This window comes from Pteropus vampyrus, unplaced genomic scaffold (genome assembly GCF_000151845.1).
Source record: "Pteropus vampyrus isolate Shadow unplaced genomic scaffold, Pvam_2.0 Scaffold306, whole genome shotgun sequence".
Classification (NCBI taxonomy): Eukaryota; Metazoa; Chordata; class Mammalia; order Chiroptera; family Pteropodidae; genus Pteropus; species Pteropus vampyrus.
The window spans coordinates 1,302,498-1,319,920 of record NW_011889087.1 but is presented as its reverse complement, the minus strand read 5'-3'; the positions used below and the strand labels follow the sequence as shown (position 1 = coordinate 1,319,920).

Here is a 17,423-nt window from a genome sequence, read left to right as displayed (position 1 = left end):
GGATTCCCGGCGCGTGGGTAGGTGCGGCCGTTGGGGGGCGACCTTCGGAAGAGGCCCCATCTCCCCCAGAAGCCAGAGCTCCTCTCTGGAGATCTCCGGCAGCTTTGCTCCTCCGCAGCAGGCTCAGAGTGGTGAGGATGGCGTGAGAAAGCCCGGGGTCTGCTGGACTGGCCCTTGCACCTGCTCAGGGCATGCTGGCACAGGTCCGCTGCCTCTTCCGTGTGCCTAGGTTCCCCTCCAAGAACCCGCTGACCCTGCGGCCTTTACCCCACGGTGTACATGTGTGTCCGGCACACACACACACTTATGCACAGCTTCGGGGGGTGTGGAACCAGATGAGACAAGGCATCCTATGTGTACCTGTAGCACCCATGCTCAGACAGGCCCCGGTCCCATGCTAGGTTTATCCACTTTGAGAAAGTCATCTTTGACCAGGAGGCGGCTGGAAGGGCTGGGAGTCCAGGCCCATTCTCAGTTCAGTTCCCTGGAAGCGTGGCTCGGGGACAACAGTGGGTGCAGCAGTCTTTGTTCTGGGCATGTGATATGCCCACCTATCCACCATACCTAGTCAGTGCTAGGTCTTGGCGTCCTTTCTTCCCTTGGTCTGGCAGAGACCTCCCTGCTGCCACCAGGTGGGGCATCTTGCCTAACTGGTCTGAATGACAGCAGAGGTGGGACTGGAAGCACCCACGGGGAGCAGTGGTGAAAAGCAGCCCCATTCAAGGGTTGAAAATGGTCCCTGCCCCAAACAAGGGGCAGACTTGACATGATCCCACCACAAAGGCAAAGGGAAGCAGCTGTTAGGATCTAAGGTTCAGTAAGCAGACAGGAGAGAGTGGAGATAGCCGTGGCCTAAACACATTTGTCATCACCCCAAACTTTATTGCTTACAAAGAGTTCTCTATGACCTGAACCGCGCAGTACCAAGGCTGCAGTTCTTCATGTGCTGGGGGCAGGGGTCTCTCCCTGGGGAGCGGGACACCTTTGCAAGACATGGAGATAAGCTTCTCCCAAGGAGGAATCTCAGGGGACATCCCCTAACCCCCAGGAGCTGAGGATAGCAGGCCCCTTGACCCCCAGTGATTCACAGTTGATTAATGCTACATGACTCCTGATCAGCTTCCCCCAGAAGAGGCTGGGCTGGGGCAATGGGGAGGTTGGGGGGCGGGGTGCTCATCTTAAAGAAATCTGAAAGAGATTTAAGGGGTCACATGTGTGGAGACAGGTCAAGACTTGAGTCTCTTCATCTCCTAGTCCGCTTGTGTTCATGCAGAACCACTGACCTGCCCTTCTGCAGGGCAGCCATGAAAGTGCTTTGAGGTCATCAGAGTGCAAAGTGCATCTGGCAGTGCCCCTGTGACCAGGGGTAAGGCAGGGTCAGCGTGGGTATGATTGATGCCTGAGCTGTGTCTCGGGAAGCTGGTGTGCAAGATGTTGAAAGCTGTGGCTCGGGTAACAGTAGCACCTATGTCTGCTGCCTTCTTTTGCATCTATCATGCCCCGTCCTCAGACAGTTCCTGTCAGGTAGGTCTCATGTCATCCTTCACTTTTACAGGTGAGGGAACTGAGTGCCAGCTTAGTCAGGGGCAGTGCTGGGCCTGCAGTTGGGGCTTGGCGCCTGCTGTTCTGGGGAAGACTGGTGGCCAGCAACAAAGGGACATGTGCTTGGGGACTGAGAACCATATCACTTAAACACCTTCTTTGGTCCTTGGCTGCAGCTAGTTCAGCGCAGGACCTGTGTGGCAACACCGGAAAGGTGTGCATTCTCCCCGGGGAGACTTAGTGTCAGGCGCTCCTTCCTCACTGACTTTGTCTGAAGAGTTCCCAGATCTAAAAGGGGGTTCGATGGCCAGGCAAGACCAGGCAAGGGGATCTGAGGACCCCGTTAACCCAACGGTGGGCATATCTGCTGCCTGGTCCTGAACCGGATCTGGGTGTGGGTCCTTAGACACTAGACACCCTCACACTTGCCGGGAGACTGAGGGGCTCACGCACCCCTCCCTGACCCGGGCCGGAAGCTGCTCTCCCCTGACTGCCAGCAAGTGGTCTCTGATCTAAAGGGGTCAAGCCAGCTTGTTTGGACCAGGGCAGAGAAGACTCTCTCTGTCCCCCATGGGAAGAGCTTCCTGCCGTCCTTTTCCTCCTTATGTGGGCACAGCGTGTTCTCTTGGTGGGTCAGGCAGGACACAGGTAGGAAATTCTGGGAGGCATTTTGCTGGCTCCCATTTTGCCCCTGGTCCCACTGTTGAGATCCCTGAGAGCGGGCTGAGCCTGTGTCTCGGCGACAGCATCGAGCACCAAGAAGGAAGGCTGCTTCTGGCTGAGTGGAGCCAATGGAGGAAGGCTGGGTTAGGGCCTGTTCTCCAGCTGGCCATGCTTGACCCTCCAGCTCCAGGCGAAGCTGCCATCTGGGGCCAGGGTGCACTGCAGGTCAATGCCCGAGTCTGGTACCTCCATGTCATAGCGTACAGGCTGCCCATCCTTGGTCACCAAGCTGAAGGCTGTGGCTGGGATCTGGGGCAGAAAAAAGCCAGTGGGACTGAGACAGTGGCCTGGTGCTCAGAAACTACCTAGCAGTGTGAAGCTGCCGCTCTTCTACAGCACTGGGAGATGCCTCCCTCCAGCCAAGCAGTCGGCCTTGAGGGCCCTATCTGCCTTTTCTTCTGGAGGACTCAGAGAATCTCACTTGGTCCAAAGGTGGGTCCTGAGGACCTCTCAGTCACTGCCACCAGTCTTGCCCTGAGACCTTGGGGGACATAAGGGCCAACCATTCTTTACGGTGCCATTTCTGTTTATTCAGAAGCCTTCCTCTTGGAGGGCAGGGGCACGTGCACTGGCTTCTGGGACTCTGCTCCTAAGCATGTACCTGCCCCCTTACCTGGCTGCTGATGCCAGTTGCAATGTCTCCCACCTTGACCCGGTGGAACTCTCGGATATGCAGGTGTTCGCCATTGAGAGACTGTATTTGGACTTTCACACCTAGGAGGCAAGCAAGGTGACTGTCAGGAGAGCAGCTGCCGCCTCCCTAAGGAGCCCTAAGTAGAAGGAAGCTGGTTGGATGTGAGGAAGCTGCAGAAATGATATTTCGTCTGGAGCGGCCATAAGGGTATAAAGCTGCTAGCTCTTCCTGGCCATTTTTGGTCAATAGCAGAATTTGGCCTGCACGAGGCAAAGAGCTAAAGGTTGGCTCCTATGGGGAAGTAGTACTCCAGTGTGCATACAATGCAGAAAGGAACTGGAAACAAAGATTCTTAAATTAGACTGTGGTCAACTTAGATTGTAATGTTTCTTTGAGCTGGAGCAGACTCTGGCCAGGCTGCGGGGGCTTGATGCCATGAGTCACACTGGCCATGGGGAGGGCCAGGGAACTGTGAGCTGATGAAACCCTTATTCTATTGAAATCACAACATAACTTATGCAACCAAGCTTGAAAACTAAGTTCTATGTGTGTTGCCTTTCTCCAGTTCTGACTTCAAATCCCAGAGGATCCCAGCCAACTTGTTGCTGAGTTCTTGATTTAAATGCTCATAGGGGTCTTGTTCTTTCTTTTTCCCTTCAGAAGACATTCATTGCTGAGTTTCTTGACTCTAGGCCAGGACTCTCGACCCTTGACTTCTGAGATGCCATCAGCAGCCCATGAAGGGCAACGGTCCCTCTGCCTACTAGGAACGGCTCCTGGGCGATCAGGGCCTTTGCTCTAAACCAATTTAATGACCCGGTACTTCAAGTTCTGGGCACCAGTGCCTTCCTCTCCTTTCACCATGGGCCAGGGGAAGGGGGTCATAAACCTCTCGGGTTCTGCGGTCCCAGGTGGATCAGGTGCTAGGGGGCTGCTGAGCAGGTGGGTGTTGGACTGTACCGTTGAAATAGCTCGGAGTGTCGGTGGGCCGTGCCCGGGCCAGCACCATGTTCCAGCTGGAGCTGCGAGCCTCGGCCTGGCTGCTCCACGAGTGCACGCCGGAACTCAGGGTGTCCCGTGAGCTCTGTGAGGCCTTCGACGGGTTCTGGAACAACAAGGGTGGGAATGGACTTGGCCTTGAGCTCAGGGAACCATCTCTGGCCTCGGTCTGCTTTGGGGGCAAAGGGGCTCTCCAGTGGGGCGAGGAGCTGCTCATGTGCTAGGCTGGAATATGGCTCTCCTGGGCACTTTCGGGGCTAAGCAGGGGGCTGAGCTCCTGGGCTGGAGGAGGGTGAGAAGGATTTCTATGGGGACCAAAGCCCAAGCCCCCTTCTCCACTATCCCAGTAGCTAGACCACTCTGATTCCCAAGTGTGCTGAAGATGGATTGTCTCACTCTGAGACACTAGGGCCCCCTGTTCCTGTGAAGACCCCTCCCAGCAGTAAGGGGTGACCCCTGTCACCCTCCCTTTTTTTTACCCACTACTTGCACACAGCCTATTCACCAGCTGCACACAAAGCCACCTGCTCTGTGCCCTGGCTACTGGTCCATGGCCAACTTACCTTTTCACTGTCATCTGACAGGGAGAGGCTGTCGACGCTGAGGCATGAGAGAATTTGCTCCTGTTCCTCCAGAGAAAATGGCTGGGAGAGGCTGTTCAGAAATAATTCTGTGGAGAAACGCAGATGATAGCTGTGAGACTAAGAGGGGTCCAGCTGTGTTGTCAGGGTTCTTCCTGCACAAACTGCAGGAGCTGAGCTCTGGGGAAGGGGCTGGAAGAGAACCTACGCTGTCTGGAAAGAGGAGGAAGCCAGGCAGTGGTGGGGCCCAGGCCTGAGCCTGGGAACCCAGAGGCTGCAGTGCCCGTACCTATTTCTAGCTGCTGCAGTTCCTGCTCCGGGAAGGTTGCCTTCCGTTCGGGTGAGCTCAGGTTTTTGGCAGGGGCTGTGTCCAGGGAGGACAGGGGCAAGGGTTCCCACGTCCCAGACTCCTCCTTGCCCCAGTTCAGGCTTGGACACTTGTTCCGCTCGGGGGGATCTGGGGGTAGAGGCGGCTGGAGCTTGGGGGCGCCGCCCGTTGTGTCGTCAGCTGGCTGGGGCCCCAGAGCCTCTGGCGAGAACGCCCTTGGCTGGCCGTGCAGGGTCTGGTGAGAGTGGGCCGGGCTTGGTGGCGGCGGATGTCTTGGCTCTTTATACTCTCCTCTCCAAGGGCTCTTCAGACCTCCCACTACAAAGCAGAGAGTGCACGTGGTCAGGTGGACACAGGCAACCACAGACTAGGCCAGGCCACATGGCCTTTCCTGAGCAGTGAGGGAGGACTCTTGCCCTGCTAAGGGACACACTCTAGGAGGGCAGTGTGTGGTCTCCAGAGGCCTCTTCCATCAGATGGCCTCCTATAATGAGAGTAGGACAGTATTTCTGTTTTTTATTCCATTTCCCTCCTAGGTTAACAGTAGCAAATTAAAAAATGACACAATCGGCTCCAGAGAAGGACTTTAATAGTAAAGAGAAGATTTATCTGCTTTAGGGTAACACCAATTCAGAGTTTCCAGCTAAACTGGCCCTCTCTGCCTCTCTTACCCCTCCCTCCCCAGTCAGGGCTTCCTGAGGGCACCGTTTCTCTGGAGTGGGGGGCAATTCAGCCCCAGGGCCACCCTTTTATTTATAACTTGTTTGGTTTGGGGGCTATGCAAGGTTTCTCTCTCCTGTTTTATCTATTCTCTTTTTGTTTCTATAACCACTGCCTTTCCTCTGCCCACTCGCCAGGTGACATTCTATTATGTTTGATGTATCACTTTAGGTTTGATCTCGTTCTTGCAAAGTGTGTGTTGTTTTCATTTATTGATTTTTAAAATTGTGTTGTAGGCCTCACTCTGGTCCTCTTTTCACCCAGCACTATGGTTTTGAGACCCAGCCAGGTTGCTCTGTGGACATGGAGCTGTTTTAACTGCTGCATAGTGCTCCATGGGGCGTCTCCTGCCCTTGGCCTCTCTCAACTCCCCCAGGGAGAGACACCCAACTCCACCCAACTCCCCACCCACAACGATGCTATAGTGTGCGTCCTCAGCATGTCCCCTTATGGATCTGGTGAGAATTCCTCTGGCAGCGTGCCCCCAAGTGGAATGTGGGTCGCAGGTCTGCAGATGTCTGCCTGAGTGCTGCCAGGCGCCCTCCAGCAGAGCCTGGGGGCTCCTGCCCCAAATCCCCACCAATACTTGGTGCTACCAACTTTTGGATTTTTCCTACTTGAATGGCTGAAGAGTGACACCTGGCTTCATTTCACGTTCTCTGATTACTGATGAGTTTGAGCCCCCATTTATGTGTCGTAGCCCTGTTCCCCCATCTCTTGAGGCCTCTTCACCACCTCAGTTTTCCCAACAAGCTTGAAGTTGGCGCCATCCCCACGCTCTATGTGCAGAAAGCAAGGCTCTAGCGGGTCGAGTACCTTGCTCTTGACAACACACCGCCCCACCACCTCTCCTGACCGCTATGGCCAGTGCAGGGTCTTACCATGCTGCAGTGCCAGGCTGACCTTGCCCCCGAGCTCCACCGCGGACGCTCGGTGGACAGGCTCTTTCCTCAGCCCCTCCTCAATGGCCTGGGCTGTTAGAGGGGTACAGGAAGGGGGTATCTCCCTCACAGGCGGAGGCTCGCTGGCAATCTAGGGGTCAGAAGGCAACATGTGAGGCCTGCCTCCCCCTCACTGCCCAGCACCCAGCTTTCTGTTCTTGTTTCGCCCCACTCTCCTACCCTGCTCTCCCGGGGTCAGTCGTAAGGAGTAGAGTGAGGGCTGAGACTTTTCCAAGAAAAGGGGAAAAAGGGGCCAGGTAGGACAGGCCAGAGCCAGACACAGTAAGATGCCCGTGACCTCTGGGCCCAGCCTGTCACGAGTGGCAGGCAGAAGTGGCCCAGGGTGTGGACAGAGGAGAGCCTTGACTGGAGGAAATCCTCCCTTAGCTCTGCCCTTGGACTCTCAGATTTAGAGGGTAAGTATTATCATCAGGATCTCACATTTATGATAAGGCCTCTTCCTCTTCCCTGCTCCCACCTGCCACTAAAGTGTAGCCAAAATGGGAGGCCACTTCGAGACTGCAGCCCGGGCCTTGTGGCCTTGCTGGCTTTCCCTCCTGACTGTCCCAGGTGTTGTCACTGACCTTGAGGCAGAGTGGCCCTCGGAAGTATTGGGTCCATGGGTGGCAGCCATTGAGCATATGTAGCATCATGCAACAGCTGCTCCAGACGTCCACCTTGGCGTCACAGGGCTTGCCCATCACCACCTCTGGAGCCATGTGGGTCTCTGTGCCAGGAATGTAGTCCCCTGAGGAGGCAAGGGAGACAGAAAAGTCACCTGTCACCTTGGATGGGCAAGAACTCGGCAATGACCACCTCAGTCCATTCCTGAGATGCCTTGAATTTGTCTCTGTTAAAGTACTTTACACAGAGATAAAGCCTCCATATCAACCCTGCTGGGGACTGGTACAAAGAACATATCATCTAAATACGGACTCTGTCCTTTGGACCAAACCTTTAAAGAGCTTTTTAAAAATGGGGAGACCCCTGACCATTGAAAATTAGGTTGTAGAAGACTAATTAATGGTATGTTCCTGAAATTTTAGTAAGTGAAAAAAATAATAAACTTATATGCATAAAAGACTTGAAGGATTGATAACAGACTTAAACGATATTTTTTTTCTGGTGATTTGTAGTTTTTATTTTTGCTTAGCTCTAATTTCTGCAAAAGATATTAGAAAAAAATGATTTTTGTAATAAGAAAAAACACTAAGTTATTTTAAAGTAGATAGAAGGCGTCCATGTTCAATTTACATCTTTAGAATTACCAACACAGTCCTTTAACAACAAATAATCACTTCTAAAGGATTGCTTTTCCTTTGTTCAAAATAAAATAATTTTATGCTTAATATTAATAGTAAAGAGAAGATTTAAAATGAAAAAAGCAGGGCACAAAATTGTGTTGTAATGGAAAAAAGAAGATGTGGAAAGAATTATGTAAAATACTCAGGATTATCTCTCTGGGCAAGAGGAATGGTGAGAATTCTTTTTTTCCTCCCCTTCTAGTCCACTTAACTGTGTAGTTGCCAAATACTTTACATTGGGTGTAGATTATGTGGTACATATATACAATAGAATATTACTCAGCCATAAGAAGAGATGAAATGCTGCCATTTGCAATAACATGGATGGACCTTGAAATAATTATATTAAGCGAAATAAGCCAGACAGAAAAGCTTGAAAATCACATCATATCACTTATATGGGAGATATAAACCTAAAAGCAATAAATGAACAAGACAAACAAACAGAGACTCATGGACACGGACAATGGACTAGTGGTTACCAGGGCGGGGGGCCAAGGGGAGGTGAGAAATAAATAAAAATAATAAAATGTTAAAAAAGTAAAAATAAATAAAAATAAAAATAAAACAATTAAAAAAAAGATTTTATATTGCAAAAAAAAAAAAAATCAGAAAAATATTTATCAACATCAGATATTTCTCCAGTTACAGAGCCCAGGCCTTTGTGTTTCTAGAAACTGTGCTCTCAGAGGCATGGGAAGGCCGAGGTCACAGGCTGGGAGCACAGCTCCCTGAAAAAGGCTGGACAAGAGGGATGGAGCCCTGTGGGCTCCGAGGCAGAAGACCTAGGATCTAGGGTGAGGCACACGTCTTTTTTGTTCCCTTCTCTGTGTAAAAGGAACATCAGAAACGAGAACCTGATGTGCATCATTACATTTAAGCATGACAACAAAAGCCTTACGAGAACCAAGGGTTTTTGGCAGGGCTGAAGTATACTGGTGGACATAAAGTTCTCACGTCTCTGATTGCCATTTGGAAGGTAAAGGAGAAGGCATACAGCTAATGCTTAGTAAAGGCTACTGGCTATTATAATAATCATTGTGGGGAGGAGCAGTGTGGGGGACTTACCTGTGAGCAAGGACTTCCCTAGGCCATCAGGTCGAAGGCACACAGCATGACCAAAGTCGCAGAGGGCTGCACGGCTCCCGTCATTGGACAGGAGCACATTGTCAGCTGCCAGGCCACACCAGGGAAGAGAAGGAACAGGTGAGTCATGTTGGGTCCCGGCCCAACCTGGACCTCCAGTGAGGCAATTTTCTGGCTGACCCTATGTGGCAGCTGCTACTTCTGATTATTTTCATTAGTCATGGTGGAAGGGAGAGTATCAGTTCAGGCTCCAGGCAGGTAGCAGGCAGGATCGCCAAGAGTGAGGGGACAGGGACTGAGTTTCCTCCTGGGGACGCTGCCACTCAACTCTGCTACCCCCACCCTCCCCCAGTGGTCACCAGTGTATAGGAGCTTGACCTACAGTTCTCTGTGGGCACCACCCCTGGGAACTACAGTGCCAGGCTGAAGGCTTGGAGAACACACATCCCCTCCCCACTGGCATAGCCCTGCTAGCCTGACTCAGGCCCTGCCCCTGGAGACCACCAGGGAGGCCTAGGAGACTGGGGAGGAAATTGGGCAGGATGGGGCCAGGAAGAAGCCCACTGGGGACCAGGGCCATGGGGGCCCGAGCCTCACCTTTGACATCGCCATGCAGAATCCTTCGGGTATGGAGGTATTCCAGCCCTTCCAGGGCCTGGCCCAGGTAGTAAAGGGCCCGGTCCTCCGGCAGACAGCCCTTTTGCTTTATGAGCTGGCCCAGCGAGCCACCTAGGAGACCAACGGCCGGTCTTTACACGGGGCTTTTTCAGGCCTCCAAGCCACGGGCAAAGGACTTTGAAGGGCAGCTGGTGGAAAAGCAGGCCTTTCCTGCCAATGTCACAGGGTCGAGAGGTAAAAAATGGACTGACTGATTGGGCACCAAGGTCAACCCGGGCAAGACTTGGGGAAACCCTTGGCTCTGAATTTTGAGGGAGAAAGAGCGGGATCTAGCTCCTTACCTTCCAGCAGTTCCATGAAGATATTGACCCAAGGACCTTCCTTCACTGCACCATACAAAGGGACGATTCTGGGTGAGGTCAGTCCAGCACACGCCATTAACTCCTCCGCCCGAAACACTTCAACTGGAACCTGGAAGGGCCCAGAGGTAGAAGTCAGGGTGAGGGACCAGGGTGGGCTTCCTGTCATCCTGTCAGAACCATAGGTGCTCCCTGCACAGATTGCCGATATTCCCAAGACAATTATGAGGCTGGGCAGGGCCCCGGGTGAGCCTGTTGGACCCCCAGAGACTAAACTATGCACCCTTGGGGTCAGCGGCAACTCTCAGGACTTGATTAAAGTTCTACGGTGCTGACGTGGCAAAATACTAGTCACACAAAATCCGTAATCCTCATCCAGGCTCCTGGCATGCTGCCCGCTCTCGAATCTGCAGAACAGAACTTTTTTCACCCCAACACAAATGTCTGGGCAATTTCCAGGGCACAGGACCTTTTGTTTATCGACAGTCACGTCTACTCTTCAGATACTGGGTTTCTGATTTATCTGAAACCAGAGGTGAGGCTGCCAAGATTCTGACTGTAAATGCCTCTGGATCCTCAGCTCCCTTCACAACTTTTATGACTGTCTTTTCCCCCGAGGACTAAAATGTCCACGTAGACACGGCACTGTTTGTTTACTGTTTGCAGCTGTCTCCTTAGCATCTGGGCACAGGAGAGGCTTCTGGGGAGGAGTTTGGCCAAGGCCTGTCCTGCTGTGGATGGACAGATCTGGGACCACCCGCTCCTTTCTACAGGGACCAGTATAACATGGCAGGAAGAAACAGGCCTTGGATACAAACATTCTGGGCTGAGACCCTGGCTGGGCCACATCCAAAGGTAGATCACTTCCCCTAATCTACGTGTTTCCATGTGAAAGGTGGGGACAGTGGCATCTGCTCAGTGAGGATTTGGAGGGACGATAACCAACAGTGGGCCTGGCAACCAGTGGGTGCTCAGGAAATGGTACCTTCCCACCTCCTCTCTCCACTCAAATAAGAGCAGCTTATTAAATGCTAAGACTTCCTAATGGATTTGTTCTCCTTTTTGGGTACTGCTCGTTCTCACGTTTTCCTTGAGAGGTACCACTAGGGGGCATCAGTGGTAGCAAAACCCAGCCTGGAAGAAATCAGTCAGGACCTGGCAGAGTTTTCTTTGGAGACCTGCTGACTTGGCAAACAGCAGCTCTGACGATGTGGGGGTTTTGGACTTTTGCCTATCAGTGGAAAATGTCTTCTGGTTATGTAAAGAAAGTCTGGTTTCGTTAATTAACTCACATGAACTTTGACTCTTTGTCAGTGTTTCCAGCTCTGAACCTGAGTTGGAACTAATTCACCAAGGGGCTTGTATTAGCAAATATCTTTAACCTGACAACTGGGAGCCGAAGGACCTCGGGGCACCACAGAGAACTCAGAAGGGCACTTCGGGATCTTTTCACTTCTGAGGGAAACGGTGATGATGCACGTTGGTGGGACATTGGGGGAACCAGCAGCTCGAGACAGTTCACTTTCAACATCAAATCACACTGCATTCCTTTTGATGATACATCTTTATGAAACTCGGTTTTTTATATCTTTATGAAGCTAGGTTTTTGGAGGCCGCTGTGATAAAAACTACTTCAGGGAGAAAATGTGGAGCAGGAAATGAAGGTGATGGTGTCTAGCCTGATTTCAAAGTCTGACAAGCTTCTGACAGAGTCAACAAGGAGTGTATCTCTCAGCGATTATGGTTGTTTAGGAACAGAAGGACATTTTTTTCTTTCAACTTAATGCGTATTGTTATTCAAACGGCTACTAAGTTGTTAGGATAAAGACTTATTAGTAACTTAATCACTTAATAAATCAATAAGGTGCTTGTTAGGTATTTGTTTTGGCCTGGGGTGCCATGAAAAAATTACTGAGATGTTAAGGGCTATGAATCAAGAAAGTCTGGGAACCTCTGCTTTTACTTTTAAGAGATCCATAAGTCCTCTAGAGTGTTCTGGCAACGTTAAAAACGTTCCCACTCACACAACCAAAGAGGGTCAGAGGGGACCCTTCAAAACACAAGGTGCTTTAGAAATCTGTGCCAGCTCAGGGACAGCGAGCTGAAAGGGCATCCCAAGGGAGCCAGGTGGGGGAGCGCAGACGGGCCATCTAGCCCAGGCCAGCTGCCCATCTGGCCCACCTCCCCTCTCTGGACTTCCAGAGAGTGAGGGGCGGGACTGTGATGAGGATGTTAACGAGAACTAATATTTAAGGCCCACTGAACACATGCCAGGCAGTGTTCTAAGCACTTTCTAATCGTTTCCATCTTGCAAAAGCCTATGAAGTGGTATCTCATTGTCTCCATAGGGCAGGTGCTTGGTAACAGCTGGCCTGACTTGGCCAAGGCCACACTATCCCCGATCAGAGGCAGAGTCAAAAGGAGGCTCCCAGAATGCCATCCTCAAGCCAGATGTTCTCACACGAACAGTTGTTAACACTTAGGGCCATAAACTCCTTTGAAAAGCTGACAGATGATACGAACCCTTCCCCATTGAAAACGTGTGTGTATCCATACATCACACATGTGTGCACATGCGCACACACACATTTAGAATAAAGGTCCAAGAGTTTCTGAATCTCATGACTTCACCTGCTGACTAGGATGAGAACTTCTACATTGACTGATAATAAGCGCCAGAGTGATACGTATACATCAGTAAAGAAATCTGTCCATGATATGTTATTACATGAAAAAAACCTGGCACAGGACCTCTGTGGCACAGTCTCATTTTAACAAAGGGAATAACTACATGTTCATATATGTATAACAAGTCTAAAAAGATGTCAAAGGGAAGGTACCTCTGAAAATGGGATTGGGGAAAAGGGAGACTTTTGCTTTTTGGGTATCATTTTAATTCTTTTAAAATGAACCTGTATTTATTTGCAATTAAAAGTAACATCAAACAAAACCTTAAACAAACAAAAATCCTACATTAAACCCTGGACTCGTGACCTGGGGCCATGGCTGTTCTAGGAGGAGGACCAAGGAAATGCTGTCCTCACCTCAGGCTGGATCCCCGACAGGGAGTGGAGAGTGCAGAGACTTGCTCTGACCCTAGGTGCAGCCTGACCTCTGACCCCCATCCCTCACCCCATTTTACCCCCTTAGCTGGGAACTGTTTCTCAGATCTCTCAGTTGAACACCCTAAAGGACCCCGCTGCCTGCCCTACCCCATCCCAAGAGGAAGAAGAAGAAGGAGGGGCTGTCTGCCCAGCCAAGGGCAACTGTTTGGGCTGCCCAAAGGCTGTCTCCACTGAGACCTAGGACAGGAGGGGGCCGAGTTCTGAGAGTAGACACTATGGTGGGCTCCAGAAGCAGTTCTGATGGTGGCAAGTCAGAGCATTGTGCTTGGAGCTTTGTGATTGCCTTGGGGAGGTGAGAAATAGAGTATTTGTCCTCTTCTACTATATTGGGGTTGTTTACCTTGTTGCCTGGGACGCTGAGAACCTCAGCAGGGGAACAGCTGAGAAGGCCAGTGACTAAGCTCCCAGCACATCTCCAGGACACTTCACACCCTCTCACTGTCCTCCCACCCACCTCACAGGAGGGACAGCTGAGCCTTCTCCAGTGGCCTGGGAAGGGAGCTGCAGCTGAGGAGGTCAGGCACGTGGCCTTGGCATCCCGGTGGAAGATGATGACCCACGGTGGCAAGAACTCCGCACGTGTTTTGGTCAGTGTGGGGTGGTGGGGGTGGAGCATGCTTATTTGCCATGCTGAGTCTGAAGTTTGGGGTAATACCTATGGGTAGTCCCCTCTCTCATCCTATCACCCTGAAGCCCAAACTCTAGAATTCGTGCACCCTAACGCACATACAAGCCAGGGAAGCCACGTTCATTTACAGCATAATTTTTATCTTTGCCCCTTAAAGCTACAGGCACCCATGACAGTGGCAGAGTTGATGTTCACTCTACACAGGGCCTAAGTGTGCTGGGCCTGCCTGGTCTGGCTGGCTATTTGGTCCCTTTCCATTTGTCAGAATGTCCTTGACAAAAGCTGCTTGAAAACAAGGTCTTTCTCTGAGCTAGCTTATTTCATCTTGCCAATGGACCAAGGAAATGGCCCAAGAAAATGTTCCTGATTTCTGGCTTCAGAGGTCCTGGATGCTAGCTTTGGGTTGGGGACAAGGTGGCTTCCAGTCAAGGTGAGCCGAGAGTCAGAGGGAGAAGAAAAGGTGGCAGAACAGGAACAGGCCTGACCCCCTCGAGGCCTGTGGAAGTGCCGCTGGTGGGCCTGTCTGTGGTCTGACAGAAGGAGGCCTCAGTTCCAGGCCCAGCTGTGTGGCTTTGGGCAAGGCACGCGACCCTCTCTGGTTTCCAGTTCTAACATTGGTGAGGTGAAGGAGCAGGGGAGGTGATTCATGCCTTTGACTCTAATCGAAATCCTAGGACCACGAGTCATCCTCTCCTGCCTTCCTTAAAAAGGGTTCATTCTGCCTTTGAGTCCCCAGGGCTGGAGCCCATCCTACCTTTCTGGCCAGTACCTCACCCCTATGTTGCCAGGTATAGTTCCTTTCTGACTCTTGTTAATAAACACACAGGACTGATTCCCCGTCAAAAATAAAAAACCTAGTCAGACAAGCCTGGCTCTCTTGCTAAGTCTCATTTCTCGTAATTTCCATTTCCCAAGACTTATTTTATCTGGCCAACAGGAGGCAGAGCCCAAAGTCAACACTAGAACTGACTTTCCACGTACATGGGCTTCTCCAGGAGGCTCCTGTTAGGTGGAGGCTATTGCTCTTGTGATTCGGTCCAGGTGTGGGGTGGCCCCACTATGTGCTTTAGGAGTTTCAGCTCCACGTGAATTTCATGACGATCCACCCATATTCCAGGTTTACTCGCCCCTGGCATCAGATGTGGCCCAGGCTGCTGAGTACCCTCACACCCCCTCTCACCAAGTGCAGCTCCCAGGCTGGGACACGTGACTGAGACCCAGGGTAGCTAGGAGAGCTGGGCTGTTAGCAAGTCAGACCCACAGCGGCCCTGTGACGATCCTTGAAGGAAAGCAGAGGGAACGCAGTAGGCCACCTGGCTTCTCTCTTCGGCCCCTCGAGCTCTGGCGCGCCTTGTTTTATTTTTTTGGTGTACCTTTTTGACAGCGCACTGGAAGCCGGTCTGCTTGTCCTCCATCCTGTGTACCTCTCCGAAGGAGCCTCTGCCCAGGCAGGGCTGGCGCGTGGCCCAGTGGACCTCCTCTCGGTACTCATAATCCACCGGCTTCAGTTTCTGGGGTTGGCAGAAGAGACAGGCCAGTTTTAGTGGCCAGGGCCGTGGAGGGACGAAGGGTTACAGGGAGGAAGGCTCTCCAGCTGGTGTCCTTGCCAGGGTGCTGGGCTGAGTCCTCACAACCAAAGACACCACTGGGTTAGGGGCAGGACTCTGGGGAAGAGGCAGGGCAGGACCCAGAGACGGGGCTGTGGGTATAGGGTGAAGGCGAGGGACGGCCTTCCATGCTGCCCGAGGCGAGCTGATCCTTGTGATGAACACCGCCCCCCCCACCCCAGATTTGTGGTTGTGGGACAGAAACGGAATTGTCAACAACCTTGACAAAGAGAAAATATAACTCAGGAGCTAAGAGGTTGAAGACAGGGAAGGACAGTGAAGGGAGCAGGGGCTGAGAGATAATGTCAAAAGTGGATGGAATAAAACCCCAAAATTTAAATGTGAAAATCACTTAAAGTTACAAAATGATCTAGTAAGAGAATTAGAGGAAAAGGGGGAAAGAAAGAAAGTAGGGAAAATGGGCACAATTCTCATTTTTCATATCGGGGGTCATGGGGTAACTTCTGAAGTTGATATTTGCTTATTTCTGTTGTTCAGCATCTGTGTTATTCATAATAATATACACACATACAGACACAGTCCAGCAATAATGAGGCAGCCAACCAGAACTAAAAATGGAAAAAGCTAAAAGGACTGAAAAGTGAGCCTGGAGGTGAAGTGGCTGCTATTCGTCAGTGATAAGCAGTTTGCTACGATTTCATTCATTGTCATATGCATGAGTGACTTTGATACAAAGAGAAAACCATCCCCCCCTTTCCAGTGATGCTCCTTTTAACATTGCAGCACCCCCCGCCCCTGCTGACTTCCGGCTGCTGTTCTCTGCCTTGGACTTGGTGGTGGTGGTGTGTATATCCGTGTTTGTAAGATTACTTACCTCAGTAAGTAGGACGCCCTCGCTGTCCTCAGTTTTGGGGCTGGGCTCCTGGGGCTTTGAGCTCCCCGCAGACCAGGTCTTGGCCAGGCTGGCTAGGCCGTGGGCCTGACCAGAGCTCACGCTGCCTTGCAGAGCGTGCACCAGGTACTCTTCCACAGAAAACTTGTCCCGCGTGCCATAAGGTGGGCAGCTGGGCTGCAGGGGCGGGCCAGGCAGGGGCTTCTGACTGTCTATACAGGCCAGTTTGCCCAGGGGTGGGCCGGGCAGAGGCTGCTGGCTGTCTAAGCAGGCCAGTTTGCCCAGGAAGAAGGACTCTAGCGGGTGAGGTTTCCAGGGCTGGAGAGGGTGAAATGGGAAGGGATGAGGCAGTCTGCTGTAGGGGAAGGGGTGAGCAGGCTGGGGCAGGGGGCCTACATCCTGGGGGTGGTGGAGTTTCCACACGTGGTTTAGACATTGCAAGGGGCTGATCAGTTTGTGGAGTTCCGACCGAGGCAGTGCTGGACGTAGGCCCTCCCCGAGTTTCTTAAAACAGAGTTGGCCAAGGCCTGGCTCCTTCAGAGGCTTGGTGAACTGGGGAGCATTTCTAACATATGGGGCACCAAGTGGGGACTCGTCTTCCTGTGGGGAAAAACAGGTGTTAGAACATAGGGCCAGGACTAAGGCACAGGCGCTGTCTTGAGGCCCCGCGAGCCTGTTCTGAGGTGGTGGCGGATCTCACCTGCACGGGGACTGTGCAGCTCTCCTGCTCGGGGGTTCTGGGAAGGGGTCTGGCCAAGGCCGCTCCCACTTGAGCCAGGGACTTCGAGCTCTTCTTCTTGCGTTTCTTTCGGGCTTTGCTGCGATGCTTCCCCTTCCAACACACACGGGCCATTTTGCCCTCTGTTGCGTGGGCCACATTGTTGGGGATTTGATCAAGGCTCTCGGACTGGCTGTCAGAAAGGGGACAGATAATCGTTTTGAGCGTGAAGAGGCAGGAAGATGTAGCTGCTTAGGTAACTGCGGTTAGAGTCATAGACAAATCCCAGCTTAGTTGGTACTTCTGTAAACGTGGGAACTCACAGGAACCTCAGTTTTCTCATTTATAAAATGGGCGTAGTATTTTCTGCCATGCAGGTAGACAGGAGGTTTAAATGAAACAGTTCATTTCAAAAGCCCACCTCAGTGCTTGGCCCTTAAGGCGAGCTTCCTAAAAACCAAAGTTATTACCATTGTGAGTGGGCACACACTGCCCTTTTGGATACACACTTCTGTTCCTGCTCTTCAGGCTGCGCTGCCCCTGGAGGTCCCAGAACGGGGCGTGTGACTTGGAGGGCCACACCCCATGGTGGGCATTCTCAGCTCTAATTGACAAGAGTGAGTTTTCTGTTGCCTCCAGAAGAAGAGACAGTCGAAG

The 17,423-nt window shown here is 51.8% G+C and overlaps 1 protein-coding gene across 3 annotated transcripts in view; it reads right to left on the bottom strand.

The window, feature by feature from the left end:
• Positions 1-857: 857 nt before the first annotated feature.
• MAP3K14 (mitogen-activated protein kinase kinase kinase 14) overlaps positions 858-17,423 on the bottom strand; it is a 41,547-nt gene continuing 24,981 nt past the window's right edge. For all 3 annotated transcript variants that reach the window (XM_011377108.2, XM_011377110.2, XM_011377109.2), the window contains 13 exons: positions 16,749-16,959; positions 16,031-16,648; positions 14,962-15,099; positions 9,818-9,947; positions 9,456-9,587; positions 8,841-8,945; positions 7,053-7,216; positions 6,409-6,559; positions 4,769-5,125; positions 4,462-4,568; positions 3,860-4,004; positions 2,879-2,979; positions 858-2,514 (listed from right to left, as the gene is read on the bottom strand). In XM_011377108.2, coding sequence (XP_011375410.1) covers positions 2,350-2,514; positions 2,879-2,979; positions 3,860-4,004; positions 4,462-4,568; positions 4,769-5,125; positions 6,409-6,559; positions 7,053-7,216; positions 8,841-8,945; positions 9,456-9,587; positions 9,818-9,947; positions 14,962-15,099; positions 16,031-16,648; positions 16,749-16,959 — 2,524 coding nt within the window. In that variant the 3' untranslated portion in view covers positions 858-2,349. The remainder of the gene's footprint in view (positions 2,515-2,878; positions 2,980-3,859; positions 4,005-4,461; positions 4,569-4,768; positions 5,126-6,408; positions 6,560-7,052; positions 7,217-8,840; positions 8,946-9,455; positions 9,588-9,817; positions 9,948-14,961; positions 15,100-16,030; positions 16,649-16,748; positions 16,960-17,423) is intronic.